General features: G+C 52.7%; 4 protein-coding genes across 4 annotated transcripts; 2 read left to right on the top strand and 2 right to left on the bottom strand.

Annotated features, from left to right (window-relative positions):
- Nucleotides 1–665: 665 nt before the first annotated feature.
- On the bottom strand, nt 666–2427 carry BKCO1_8300038 (cytochrome p450; the record flags this gene model as incomplete). Its single annotated transcript, XM_020279533.1, has 3 exons — nt 666–1495; nt 1544–2242; nt 2295–2427. 3 exons carry the CDS (start codon nt 2425–2427, stop codon nt 666–668), a joined length of 1662 nt encoding a protein of 553 aa, XP_020125609.1.
- Nucleotides 2428–2777: 350 nt separating this feature from the next.
- Nucleotides 2778–3440, top strand: BKCO1_8300037 (cytochrome b5; the record flags this gene model as incomplete). Its single annotated transcript, XM_020279532.1, has 3 exons — nt 2778–2862; nt 2915–3075; nt 3123–3440. 3 exons carry the CDS (start codon nt 2778–2780, stop codon nt 3438–3440), a joined length of 564 nt encoding a protein of 187 aa, XP_020125610.1.
- Nucleotides 3441–3937: 497 nt separating this feature from the next.
- Nucleotides 3938–4972, bottom strand: BKCO1_8300036 (alpha beta hydrolase fold-1 protein; the record flags this gene model as incomplete). The annotated part of the gene is made up of 1 exon (XM_020279531.1): nt 3938–4972. One exon carries the CDS (start codon nt 4970–4972, stop codon nt 3938–3940), a length of 1035 nt encoding a protein of 344 aa, XP_020125611.1.
- Nucleotides 4973–5588: 616 nt separating this feature from the next.
- BKCO1_8300035 (toxin biosynthesis protein) lies at nt 5589–8487 on the top strand (the record flags this gene model as incomplete). The annotated part of the gene is made up of 6 exons (XM_020279530.1): nt 5589–5709; nt 5762–5901; nt 5961–6800; nt 7041–7283; nt 7332–7470; nt 7529–8487. 6 exons carry the CDS (start codon nt 5589–5591, stop codon nt 8485–8487), a joined length of 2442 nt encoding a protein of 813 aa, XP_020125612.1.
- Between the last annotated feature and the right edge of the window lie 6027 nt (nt 8488–14514).

Below are 14514 nucleotides of genomic sequence, written 5' to 3'. Positions count from 1 at the left end.
CTGATTTGAGGCTTGGAGACAGTAATAAATCTGTAGGCGTAAGCCACGCTGCATCACGAGCGCCGCACTGCGCCACGAGTACCTTCCTCCCTCCGCCCCCGCCCTCCGCAACCTCGCGACTCTCGTCCGCACGGCGACGACGTCGGGCTTGACGCTACCACGCACCTGCAGCCGCAGCATCATAGCCCAGCTCAACCTCGGCGGCACCGCTAAGTGACCTTTTGGGCTTGCTTCCTTCCCGCTCTCCATCCCCATTGACCATCCGCACCAGACACGACTGCCGACAGCGCAGCGCCTTCGCTGCTTGCGCCCACAGGCTCACCCATGGCCGCCAGCCAGCAACCGCGCTGCTCGCTGTACCCAGCCTTGCACCCGTCGTGTCCGCTGGGCATTCGCCTCGCCGCCATTTGCTCCCCTCCGCCGCCGCCATCTTGCACAGTTACAACGACAATACCAAGTGGAAACAGTGAATGCAAAAGGAAACTCGGAGTAAATTCATCAAACGAACAACAGCCGGCCATGCCGAGCCCCGATCTACGTAACTCCTTACTCACCGCATCTGAGGAGCGGTTCCAGCGTTGCCAGTCTCCAGCCGAGACAGAGGACACAGCGCGACGCTCGTCACACCTCGACTCAAGTGAGAACCAAACCACGGTTGCGCAACCTCAGCGAGGCGCCCCGGTCCGCGCCGGCCAGGCCGTTCTCCGGGTAGCCGTGGCATAGAAGTTCGATGGCCTGATGTTGTTGAACTCGGGGTCGTACTCCACCGCGGCCTCGCTCGCGTCGGCGAACGCGTACCGGTAGACTAGCTCGGCGAGCGCGACCTTTGCTTCCAGCAGCGCCGCATTGAAGCCGATGCACCCCCGCGCGCCCGCCGCGAACGGTACGTACGCGGAGCGGTGTCGATCCTTAACGCGGTCCGTCGCCCAGCGATCGGGATCGAAGCGGTACGGATCGCTCCAGTGGTCGGGGTTCGTGTGTAGGTGGGGTAGGCTAGGAATGATAATGGCGCCCTTGGGCAGCCTCCAGCCGCCGGGAAGGATGACGTCCCGACGGGCGTTGCGAGCGGGTTGGAAGGACGGGCTGTGCACGCGCTGGGTTTCCTTGACGAAGCCGTCGAGGAAGGGCATAGCGTGGATCTCCTCGTATGTCCACCGTTTGCCGGGCGCCGCGCCGTGGTCGACCAGCTCCTGCAGCAGGCGCGCCTGCGTGCCGGGGTAGACGACGAGCGAGTAGATCAGCCAGGATAGAAACGCCGAGCTGGTGATGAAGCCCGCCCCGAGCAGCACGAGCGTGTTCCCGCGCACATAGCGGCTTGTCATCTTCTGACCGGACCCGTCCGTTGCGCGGAGCATGTAGTCGACGAGCGAGGTCGACCCAACGGCCGCCGCCTGCAGGGGCAAGCTGGGCGCGCCGTCGTGGTCGCAGTCTAGGATCGCCTGGTCAATGTAGCCGTACACCTCCCTCAGGCTCTGTCGGAGGAGTGCCGGGGCCCCTGGTTGCGGTCAGCTGCGTTGTTTGGGGAGACGAATGGGGGACGCACCGAACGGCAGGTACGAGTAAAGCTTCCCCCTCACCTGCAAGCGGGTGTTCAGCATCACTGCGCGTTCAATGAGAGCCATCATCCGATGCAGCGGCGTCTCGAGCGAATCGAAGTGGTGCAGGTCAATGCCGAGCACCAGCTTTGCTGAGATTTGAGAAGCCAGCTTGCCTGCGAACTTGAACACGTTGAAGGCCTGGCCCGTGGTCTCTGTTTGGTCCAGCACGTTGAAAGATGCGGTCACGGCGTCCGTTATCATGGGCATGTGGTGTCGCATCGCCTTCGGTGACATGCTGGGCGGAAGGAATTTGTGGGCTTCCTTCCAAGCCGGCGATTCCGTGTCGCAGAGGAACAGTGCACTCGGGTCCTCGATCCCATGGAGCGGGTGGCCTGGAGACGTCGGCGCCTTGGTAAAGTAGTCGCCGTCTCTGAAAACAAACCTGGCCACCTCAGGTTCGTTGGTCAGGTAAAAGGTTCGCCCCATATTGCAGACCTTGATAACGCCCCCGTATCTCTCGAAGAGCCCTCGATAGTTACCGACATGGTCGGGGTAAATGTCGAAGTAGTTGCCAAAAATCGGGACGCCCGTCGGTCCCTCGGGATCTCTTACTCCATTGCGGCCGACGGCAACCCCGACACGTCCATGCTCTATTTCTCCCAGGTTTTGCACTTCCTCGGACCCGCAAAAGAAGCGCACTTCTGCTAGACGAATCATCAGCATGTGCTTACAAGCCGGAACGGGCTCCCACTTTACCTCTCTCCGCCAGAATGGCGAACCTTTTCAACACGGCGGCGCGGAGATCATCCAGACTTTTCAATCCGTCGAGCTCAAAGAATTGGGTTGGGCTCTTGCCCTGTCCGAGCAAAAACACGTCGATGCCCGCCATTCGGTATCTGCAGCATGCATTCGGGCGCGGCCGAAACGGAACCAGATTCCCTTGGGTTGAATTAAACGAAAGGGTTGTTTGAGCGGTCTCACGCAAGAGTCGTGTATTTCAAAGCCACTTTCGTCCGAGCAGGTGAATCAATGGGATGCCAGACGTCCGTGTCAGGCGGAAGGTTATAAGTTCATGCTTGAGTCAGCGCCACCTAGTCGGGGCCTACTAAACATCACTTACCTAATTCGTGCAAGTCAACTCGAGCGACACGAAATACACACTTAACTGGCGAGCGCTCATGCCCCCGGTGCCACATACGTTCCTACCCTCCCTTCCAAAAAAAGAGGCCTTGCTGCAACATGGAGAACATACAAGAGTTGTCGCTGGCAGACGTTGCCAAGCACAGCACCGACAAGGATCCGTGGATCTGCGTCCACGGATATGGTCCGTGCCGTTTTTGACGATGTCGGGAATTTTGCTGACACGATATCGTCAGTGTATGATGTGTCCGAGTTCCTGGACGACCATCCGGGAGGGGGAGAGATACTCCGTGCCTTTGCTGGAAAGGACGCCACGGAAGGATTCGAAGACGCCGCCCACTCTGAAGATGTAAAATCGATCATGGACGGGTTGTTGGTCGGACGACTACCATCGAAGGTGGGTTCAGGCGCCTTCAAATGATGCACTCTAACCACCAGATGCAGGCGCTGCAAAATCCCGCGGACCCGACCCAGCCGCCAAAACGACAAACCCCGACTCGACAATCTGATCCCATACCTGCACGCGCTGGTGCCACCTCAACGCACCTCACGAGCAAGGCGAAACTAGGGTTCATGCTCGTCATTTTCGCCGTCATCATGTCCAAGTTGATCGTCTCGGGGCTGGGTGCTGGGGTTTTCTTCGTGGCGGCTGGAACAGCGACGGTGGTTTCCCCTTTCGTGTTATTTTTCGTGGCAGCCACCACACGTCACCGAGGAGCCGACGCTTACCCCGACTACATCAAGCCCAACGTATTTACGTAGATGTTACGGAAAGATTACCACATGCCCAGTTGGGTTACGGAATCGACAGGGCCAACGAATCTCAAGATTGATCTCGTCGTGTCTTCAACATGCGAACGCTCACTACGCACGTCTCCGCTCCGCAAAGTCTTGCAGGAGGTTATTCGCGAATCTGCAGGGAGCTACCGAGAAAAACCGTCACGGCCTGCAAGAGCTCTCTGCAGCGCAGCATGCCAAGGAGGACCAGTCATACTCAAAGTGTTGCCGTCATGACTCGCCAAGAGACCGTCACCTTAGTAGGCTCAGCACGGCCGGGGATTATTTGGCGTTACCTGTCACCCGACTCATGGCTGACACTGCAGTAGTCATCTCACGTAATAAGGCAATGAAACACGAGAAGCCAACGCAGAGACAAAACGGCCGGTCAAACCCTTGGGCGATTCTTCACTTCCCCACGTGTTGCGGCACAGGGGGACTGCACGAGGATGCATTGAACCATCACACACATCGACTAGCGACTACAGGCCTGTGTACATGTCGGGCGCGAAGCCGGGCGGGAATCCGAGTTTCTCAATCAGCCAGTGGGCGACGAACAGGGCCAGCTGCTCGGGATTCTCGAGCATGGGCCGGTGGAAGCCGTCGATCATCTTGATCTGCAGGTCGGGCAGCAGCCCGCGCGCCCAGGGCTCCCTGATGGCGTCGGGCGAGCAGATCTGGTCGCCGGTCGCGCCGACGAACAGCGCCGGCACCCGCACCACGAGCCGGCCCGGGTCGCGGCCCGCCAGCTCGGCCTCGACCGCGGGCGTGAAGCCGCCGACGACGGCCTTGTACCAGCACAGGGGGCCCTCGAAGCCGCCCGCCCGCATGCGCGCGAGCCACTCGGCCCGCGGGTCGCGGTGCGCCGGCAGGCGGCCGTAGGCGCGCACCTCGCACGCGCCGTCGGCCTCGAGGAAGCGCCGCAGCGCGCCGGGCGCCGAGTATAGCGCGCGCCGGACGTCGTCGCTCGCGGCGTGGATGGCGCACCACAGGCTCGCGGCGTGGGCGGCGCACACGGCGGCGGCGTCGCCGTCGCCGGCGTAGAAGCCCCAGTACGACCAGCGCGGGTCGAGGGCGGCGAGGTCGAGGCGGGTGGGGAAGGGCGCCATGTAGGCGACGTTGACCATGGCCAGCCCGGCGACGGCGTGCGGGTGCCACAGGTGCAGCCGCTGCGCCAGGAACGAGCCCCAGTCGTGCCCGACGGCCACGCAGCGCCCCGGCGCCGTCGCCGCCAGCAGCTCCGCCACGTCGCCCGCCATCGACTCGGAGTCGTACGCCGCCGGGTCCGTGGGCTTGTCCGTGTCGCCGTACCCCAGGAGGTCCGGGACGATGATGCGGGCGCGCAGCGGCAGCAGCCGGGGCGCCACCTCGGACCAGATCCGGGCCGAGTCCGGGTAGCCGTGGAGGAGGAGGATCGTCGGGAGGGAGGCCGAGTGCGGCGCGTTCGGCGAGGAGTCGTAGAAGGCGTAGGCCAGGCCCCGGGCGGTCGTGAACGTCTTCTTGGTGAAGGGGTCCATGGTGCCAGTGCCGGTGGAGAGCAGGGCGTGTGCATGTGCCGTCGTGTCCTACTTCTACGCCGGCGATGACTCTGGGAACAAGCGGCACGTCGGTGAGTCGTTCACGCTGCCGCCTCCCTTTCCTGGAAGTCCATCTGCGGTGCTACGGCAGAAGGAGTTACGGACGGGAAGACCCGGCGGGCTGACGTGGCTGCTTGGCGGAAGCGGATCGGCCCGTCGCGCCATTTCTGCCAGATCTGTTGTGCTGCATGAGAAATTGTCCGAGGACCGAGAGTGGAACTCCGCGATAGGGACTGCATCCAATAATGGCGATGCTGATGACATGACCGCATCAGCATCGAGTCGGATTTTCACATGAAAAACAAGCCTACGACTCGCGGTCGGCACTGCCTCACGATTCCGGTCAAGTTTCATTCCTTAGCAGACCGATGTCCAAGGCTGTGGTCATGCTGCCCTCTGCGCGACATTGATCGGACCCGCTACGGCCGTGCTTCTCTCCTTTGCGATGTCGACAATCTAAGCTCGTATTATGTTTCCAGGTCCGGAAGAATTGCGCAGATGGACCTATAAAGTTAGATCGGAACTACCGTCTCGAACCACCTTCTCATCGGCGACAATGGCACGCCCAACTGCGGCAAGGTCCCCGGAGTGTGTCCCCACCCGGGATGATTGGAAGAACATGAGCGACCTGATCGAGAAGAAGAGAGCTCAGAATCGCGTGGCCCAGAGAAATTACCGTATCACGCACTCCGAAACAACGTCTGCTGCGCGACAGCTGACAGGATCCAGGCCGGAATGTGAAACGGAGAATCGAAGAGTTGGAACAGCAGGTTGCAGCCCAGGCGAAGCTGCTGGCCTTGGAGGGTGAAGTAACAGAGCTTAGCCATGGCCGCGCCAGTGCTCACACGCCTCTACCGCAAGGGCCCGAGGTACTCGGTGCCGGTCCCATCCCGCCGGCCTGCTCCCCGCTGACCCATCCTCTCGTCAGGACCCGAGCGCGCCTCTTCCCACCCCGAGCAGCAACGATTTCCGTCTCCTGGAAGACTCCATCAACACCGATGCTCTCTATCTGGGTCACGAGCAGGAAGGCGACGCGCACGGAGCCTTCTCGTTCTCGGGAGACCACGCCCAACGCCAAGGCAGCGCCTCGACCTGCCACGACCTCGACCTCGACCTCGACCTCGACCTGGACCTCGGCCTCGGCTCGCCGTCACCGTCACCGTCGCCGCCGGAATCCGGCGTGGAGGGGCGGATCGAGCACCTGGTCGGGTGCGCCCACCGGGCCGGGTTCGCGGACCTCGACTCGGCCGTGGCCGCCTTCTACACGGCGCGGTTCGACGAGGGGTCGGGGTGCTCGGTGGCGCAGCGCCTCGGGCGGAAGCGGTGCCTTCCGAAGCTGCTGCAGGAGCTGCGCGCCGCCGCGGGATCGTGGCGGCCGTGGGAGGCGCACGCCTACCGGGACGAGGTCGTCAGGTCGGCCGAGGCGCTGCTGCTCGCCGAGATGCGCTCCGACGACGCTTCCGCGGCGGGCGGGCTCCTGGAATCGTCCACGTCGGGCGGTCGGGACGGCGGCTGGAGGTGGCTGTCTCATCGGCTGCAGGACAAGGTAGGCCTAAGGCGAACGTGGTGGGACTCCGGGCACGCGGCTGAATCCGGAGCAGGTGCCCGAACTATGGTCGCTCTTGATGACCCTATCTCTGGGGGGGTGCGGGCAGTCGCAGGTGCAGCATCGGCCACGCTTGGTCGCTGCCGCCATCTCGTTGCTCTTGGTGACGAACGATCAGCCGCTGGACGAAATAAGCCGGCGCATCGGTCAGATACTGACGGGGTAAATGTCTTGCCGCAACAGACAATGACATCTCGGGTGCTGAGACCGAGCCAGTAGTTGATATTAGTAAGCCGACAGATTAGCTGATATTAGTCTTGATGCCAAGCAAGCAATAGTAATGTCGCATAACGTCAATGAGAGCAGGTTTCTACCTTGACTAAGGCCAGAGCCGAATGAATGCACACTTCTCTTCGGCTGAGCAATCGCATTCCAGATGCTTGAACACTGTTGTAACTCAAGAAGCACTCCGGACCGCTTCTAGAGCCGAACTCAATCATCCCGCTCAACATGACGGAATTTCCATTCTACGTCAAGGAGCATGTCATTCCTTGTCAGCACGTCCGAGGCTATCCTCGCGCCACCGCGCACGAACAGGAGGAGGTACTCCACCTCGCCATTAAGCAGTACATCCCACATGACAACCCGAGCCCACAAGTCGGCGACGTGACCATAATCGGCGCACATGCGCAAGGGTTCCCCAAGGTAGCCGCTATAGATAAGTAACCCGGAGAGACCCTGACGAGTAGCCAGGAACTATACGAGCCACTCTGGGCGGAGATCCACGATCGGGTAAAATCCGCAGGCGTCTCGATCCGCGGCATCTGGATCGCGGATGTCGCCAACCAAGGCGCCAGCGGCGTCATGAACGAGTTCAAGCTTGGAAACGAGCGTGCGTATATTCCCCGGCCGGTGTCCCAAGACTTCGGCGAGCTCATCGGACCGCACAGCCTGCGCCTTCGACCACGCCCGCGACCTGCTGCACATGGTCAACGCCTTCCGCGACCAGATGGTGCGGCCGCTCGTCGGCATCGGGCACAGCATGGGCGGCACCATGCTGGTCAGCCTGGCGCTGCTGCACCCGCGGCTGCTCGAGAGCCTCGTCCTCATCGACCCCATCATCCACCGCCGCATCTTCGCCGACGGCTACCACCGGCCCGCCCTCGCCTCGGCCCGCCGCCGCGACGTGTGGCCCTCCCGCGCCGCCGCCGCCGAGGACTTCGCCAGGAACAGGCTCCATCGCCGCTGGGACCCCCGCGTCTTCGACCGCTGGATCGAGCACGGCCTGCGGCCCCTCCCCACCGCCGTGCACCCGGACGCCCCCGCCTCCGCGGTCACCCTCGCGACGACGAAGCACCAGGAAGTCTTCACCTTCCTCCGCCCGACCTTTGACGCCTTCGCTTTCGACGACGACGACGACGACAATCAGAAGTCCGCCGACGCCGACACCGCGCCGCCGTTCGAGCGGCCCGAGCCCGTCGTCACCTTCCACATGCTGCCGCACGTGCGGCCGTCGGTGCTGTACGTGTTCGGCGGGGCGTCGCACTACACGGCGTGCGAGCCGACGGCGGACAAGGTGGGGCGCACGGGGACGGCGGTCGGGGACGGGCGGCGGCGGCGGCGGCGGCGCGTCGCGGCGGTGACGCTCGACGGCGCGGGCCACCTGATGCCGATGGAGGAGGTGGGCCGCACGGCGGCGGCGTGCGCGGCGTGGCTGGCGCGCGAGACGGCGCGGTGGCGCGCGGACGAGACGGCCGAGCGCAGCGCGTGGGCGTACGTCCCCGACGAGCAGAAGCGCGTCCTCGCCCCGCGCTTCGTCGAGATGCTGCAGGCTGCCGCGGCCGGTGGTCCCGCTGCTGGCGCTGCCGGGCGGCGGGGAGGCCGTGCCGCGGCCGACGCGAAGCTGTAGATTCTCCTGCCCGTCTCGCTTCACCGCCGAAGTGGTGGCGTTGTATCTTGAGCCTTTTTGTAACGCTGGCAAATTTTATATATTGTTGACGTGAGAAATACCGAGTATTTTCCTTCTTTGCGAGACGAGTGTCAAGAGACGGACTACTAGCCTCACTAACAGACATTGGGACCCATTAAAGCTCAATGCCAAGCATAGGAAAGCAAGGCTAGTTAATCACGTACATGACATAGAACTAGCTAGCTATAAGAATGCCAGAGGAACGAAAGAATGAATCGATAACGATTCGTCTCTGTTCTAACTCTGATACGATTCATATTATCTATCTTGATCCTATACCCTTACAACGAGCGCCATGGATTCCTGCTCCGTATTCGCCATTAACTTCCTTCTTGCCCCTTTTCTCTCTACTCGAAAGCCACATGGCTGCCTCAGTGCATATTGTCGTCGCTGTTCAGGAAGCTGGAACGATCAACGGCAGCTGGTGTTTGCGAATGAACGGTGGTTCTCCTGTGGGTTTGACCGAGGCTCGTTTGGTTGGTTGCGCAGATAGAAAGCCTCCGGCGATTGGCGAAAGGGCCCCGTGGGCTTATAAAGAAACCACGGAAGAGCAAGTGGGAAGATAGACTTCAGCTTGCACTGATGACGCGACCGTGTGCTTGCGAATTGCGACTAGACATCCCCGTTCCTTGTAGCCATCCATGTGTATGTCGACGAGCAGACGAGAGCAGTGTACGGACGCCACCAGCGAGGTTGGGTGTGGATGGGCGGAGAGGCGCTGCACCGGTAACGGATCAGTAAGTGGACATCGGATCTCTGGGAGAATTCCAAGGGCTAGTTGAGTGCCGAAAATGGTAAGTAAACAACATAGAATGAGGGGACGCTCGGTGGATGTCTTGAGAGGTTGGGAGAAGTAAATGAGAGCGAGAAAGATAGAGAAGCGTCATCAAGTACGACAACCACACTCAGCACCCAGATGGTCGATCGGGATGCCCCACGCTGAGGTGATGCGCGTGAGGGCGGGCTAACGTGGATGAAGGCAATGAAGGGGACAGGTTTGTGAGGAATGCTAAAGGAGTAGAAGTCCTACGACTTTTCAACGCATTATAGAGCTGCTGGAATTCGAGCAAAAGCTGCTTGTAGGCGAAGGGAGCGCAAGTGCTTCCTCGAGCATGCTTCGGGCTTGGTCAAAGGTTATGAGACGCGGCAGATGTGCGGAGAAAATGAGAGCGGCCGGCGACAAGGAAGCAGAAAGCGGAGGGAGAGAGTCTCGTGGCACCAGACTTCAGGAGGATCCAGCTGGATGGTAGAGCCTTCGAGTGGAATGCAAGTCCGTTCTGCTCATTCATGACCCAGCCTATATCTCAGCATTTGTTCTCCAGGCACAGCGCAGGTAGGCGAGGTGGTCGTGCGTCAGCACCATCCAGATAATTTCGAAGCGGTGCTGCTGCCCCGCGGACTCTTGCGATTCATGGTGCGGAAGGTGGTAGTAGTGAGTTAAATGTGGAAGTGCGGGCTCGTGAGAGGAGATGTGCTGTGCAGCACCGAGTGATTGTGGAGAGGCGCACTGTTTTTGGCCAGTCAGCTCGGGACTTGGGTGTTTGGGGTGAGCATTGAGTAGACCTACCAGCGGCTCTGATATGCTCGTCCAGAGCTTTGAAACGTCCAACGTGGCAGTTAGGGGAGAAGTCCAGGTAAGTCATAAGCGGCTCTATCAAATCGGGAGTCGCATTGCCGGGAGAGAGGCGAACAGATGACTGCGAGGTTTCTTGGCACATTCTGGTAGAAGAGCGCAGGCGGCGATTGCAGCAAAGACGCGGCGGTACTGGGCGGCTGGCATGGAGGTTACAGTGTCGGCGCTGCAGCAGTGGGCGGCGGTCGCGGCGATTGGACTTGGAAGCATGGCGGATTCGGTCAAAGCGTAGCGGTGCTGAGGGGGTCATACGACAGCAGCGGATGGGGAGGATGCTGGCGAGGTTGGGTGGTCGGCGTTGCCTGTGTTTCTCTCATGAAGCAAACGCGCGGGAAGGTGGGAGACGAGTTGGCGACGCGACCGATGACGCAATGCGGCAGAGTGACCACTTTCTCGCACAACCACCTGCGCGACCCGGGCAGAAGCAGAGTCGGCTCAAGTCTAAGGCACGGCAGGCAGGCACGGCAGGCAGGTAAGGCATAGTAAGAACCTTAACACCACGCTAAGGATTACGACCTTCCTTAAGAAGTAAGCTCGTAGAAGGATATATTATAATATATATAGAATAGCTTAGTTAGCGAGGAATAGAGTATATAAGTAGACCCCTAGTACCTCCCCTCTACTTCTTATACTAATATAACTACCCCTTACTAAATACTATAAATTCTAATAAAAAAATAAATAGATATAGTATAATTTATTTATTCTATTAGTTTATATACTTATTATTACGAATTCCGGGGTACTAGGGCTTTATAACTCTAAGAATTAAAAGCCTATATAGAAAAAAGTATCGTAAGAACTAATAAGCCTTATAAATAGTAAAGCTATATAGCTAGAAATTCCGTATAGGAAGAATAAACGTAGGAAAACGCGACGCCTATAAAACTAAGCTTAAATAATAGTTAAAGCCCGTACGGGAAGAACGTCTATAAAAAATCTAGAAAGGGCGAAAGGCTATACGTAATAGAAAACCCGTAGAAGAAGAAGAACTATAAGAATATAATAATTTAATAGAATTATAGTTCTATAAAGAATATAGAATCTAAGAAGTAGAAAGTAGATATAAAAGTATAGATATAAATAAGATAGTAATTACGTCTACTTAATAGTAATAAAGGCCGAAAGTTAGAATTTTAAAAACTATCTAAAGCGCTAATATTACGTATAATCTACTAGTACTCTTTACTAAAAGTATATCTTATAATACCCTTAATAGACGGTATTAAGTAATAATACTCTTAAATAAGAGTATATTAAATTATAACTAGCTTTTCTATAGTATATAGATTTACTCTCTTAGCTAGATACTTAACCCCTCGTAGTTAACTTAAAGTTCTAATTTAAAGCCTATTAATTTAGAGGTAACTAGCTTACTATATATTATATAATTATATAATATCTTCTTATCTAATCGTTATTATTCCTCTCTTATCTTTCTAAGATAAATTCTTTAGTTTAATCTATCTACTAAGCGACTCTAAAGCTTAATAGAAGAAGTCTATCGTTATACTTTAACTACTATTCTTATAAGAGAAGAAAGATAGTTAATATCTAAATAGAAAAGTATCCCTAGTATAAAAATTATTAATAAAATAGTAATATAGACGTCTCTATAAGTAATAATTCTTAATAGCCTACGATAGTAGATCTATTCTAAATAATTAATAATATTTAGAGTAGGCTTAGATAGCTCTAGAGTTAGTTCTATAACTAAAGCGAAGAAAACGCTCGACTTAAAAAGAAGCTTAAAGTACTATAACGCCGACCCGCGCTATTAATCGTACTTACGTATACTATAACCGCGAAATCTATAACGGCGCCCGCTATTAAGATTAAGATTCTAAAATCTAATCTATATTAGAGAAATCGTAAGAAAATATAAAACTTTATTATCTAGCTTAACGACTATATCTACTTCTTCTATAGATAATTTACTAACGAAGTAGAGAAGATACTCTACGCTAGTATCTTTCTACGTAATTTCGTAGAGTAATAGTTCCGTTTCTATAAATAGAAGTAATAGAAGAAGCTATCTAAGTAAAAAAACGAAGCTATAATTAAGCTCTTTAATAGCTATCTAGCCTTTATATAGACTTTTAAAGAAGTATTTATCGGCCTTAATAAAGCTCGCTTAGCTACCCGTATCCTAATAAACCTTAAGTAGAAAGAATCTATTTAGAACTATATTACTTAGTTCTAGAATATAGTCTATCTTACTACTAAATAGTACTCCGACGCTATTCTATAGACTTTCTACTACTAGAGACTAAGAGAGGAAATTAAGAACGCTATAATCTACTATAATAGACTAGAAAGCCTATCTAAGCTCGTTAAACTAGCTTAACTTATAGACCGACGACGTAACGAACGATAGTTTAATAAGAAATTCTACGAAGCTAATAGTATCTAGCTATAATAATCTCGCTATATTTAGAAAGGGGGCGATACTATAGAGTTAGATAACGCTTAACGAAGTACTACGATAAATAATAATAAAAGTAAGAATTAAAGCTATAGAAAAGATAAACGTATCTAACGTAAAGAATAAACGCTCTAATAGAAGTTATAGTTTAAGAAGGGGCTATATATTTACTATAGCGATAAATAGAAAAGAATATACTACTACTTACGTAACTCTAAAAAGAAAGTACGTAATACTACGACTACTACTAGAGATAAATAAGAGACTTAACGAGAGCTCTCTATAGCGCTTAAACTAGACGAGGTCGATTTATTTAAAGAGATTAATAGGCGGCGTAGAGTACTTAATATACTTAAATACGCTAGAATTAGCTAGACCGCGTACTATAATAACGACTATATAATATACTAAAGTAATAAGAACGTAATAAAATAGTATTCTAAAAAACGTTATATTAACGCTATTACGCGGGAACTAGACTAGTAAGATATCGACGAATTTATTAAGGCGCTATAATAGTAGGCTTCTTCTACTAAGCTTTAGAGTTACTTAGTAGATAGATTAAACTAAAGGGTTTATCTTAAAGAGATAAGAGAGAGATAATAATAATTAGATAAAAAGATATTACGTAATTATACGATATACTATAAGCTAATTATCTCTAAATTAATAGGCTTTAAATTAGAACTTTAAGTTAACTACGAGGGGTTAAGTATCTAGCTAAAAGAGTATATCTATATACTATAAAAAAGCTAGTTATAATCTAGTATATTCTTTTCTAAGAATATTATTATTTAATACCGTCTATTAAGGGTATTATAAGGCGTATTTTTAGTAGAGAGTACTAGTAGGTCGTATATAATATCGGCGCTTTAGATAGCTTCTAAAATTCTAACTTTCGGCCTCTATCGCTATTAAGTAAACGTAATAATTATCTTATTTATATCCGCGCTTCTACGTCTACTTTCTACTTTCTAGATTCTATATTTCTTATAAAATTATAGTTCTACTAGATTATCGTATTTCTATAGTTCTTTTTTTTCTATAGGCTTTTTATTACGTATAGCCCTTCGCCTATTCTAGATTTTCTATAGGCGTTCTTCCCGTACGGGCTTTAACTACTATTTAAGCCTAGTTTCGTAGATACTACGTTCTCTTACGGCCGCTCTTTCTATACGAAATTTCTAGCCGTACGGCTCTACCGCCTATAAGGCCTATTAGCCCTTATAATACTTTCTTTCGTACGGGCTTTTAGCTCTTAGAGTTATAAAGCCCTAGTATCTCGGAGTTTATAATATTAACTACGTATAGAATAACTAGGTTAAACTATTATCTCTTACTTAATTCGCGTATAATAGCTCTAAAGCGTCTACGACTTAAGAATTACCGTTCTATACTAACTATAGATATAAGCTAATAGCTTACTAAAAACTAATACTAAGCGAATTTCTTATCTAGAAAGAAATTCTTAAAGTAGACTAGCTAAAGACACTCTATAAATAGCTTAGTATAACGATAGACTTTTTCTATTAAGCTTTAGAGTCGCTTAGTAGATAGATTAAACCGAATAGTTTATCTTAAAAAGATAAGAGCGGGATAATAATAATTAAATAGAAAGATATTACGTAATTATATAATATATAGTAAGCTAGTTATCTCTAAATTAATAGACTTTAAATTAAAACTTTAAGTTAACTACGAGGGGTTAAGTATCTAGCTAAAAGAGTATATCTATATACTATAGAGAAGCTAGTTATAATCTAGTATATCTTATATCGCCCGAGCTACTAAGGGCGATCTATAGCTAGATATCGCCTAGATACTAGAGGGCTATATATAGATCGTACGTAATATTAGCGCTTTAGATAACTTTTAGAATTCTAATTTCTAGCTTCTATCGCTACTAAAT

This window comes from Diplodia corticola (genome assembly GCF_001883845.1).
Source record: "Diplodia corticola strain CBS 112549 chromosome Unknown scaffold83, whole genome shotgun sequence".
NCBI classification, from domain to species: domain Eukaryota; kingdom Fungi; phylum Ascomycota; class Dothideomycetes; order Botryosphaeriales; family Botryosphaeriaceae; genus Diplodia; species Diplodia corticola.
The sequence above is the reverse complement of the archived record's forward strand: the minus strand, read 5'-3'. Positions and strand labels throughout refer to the sequence as shown.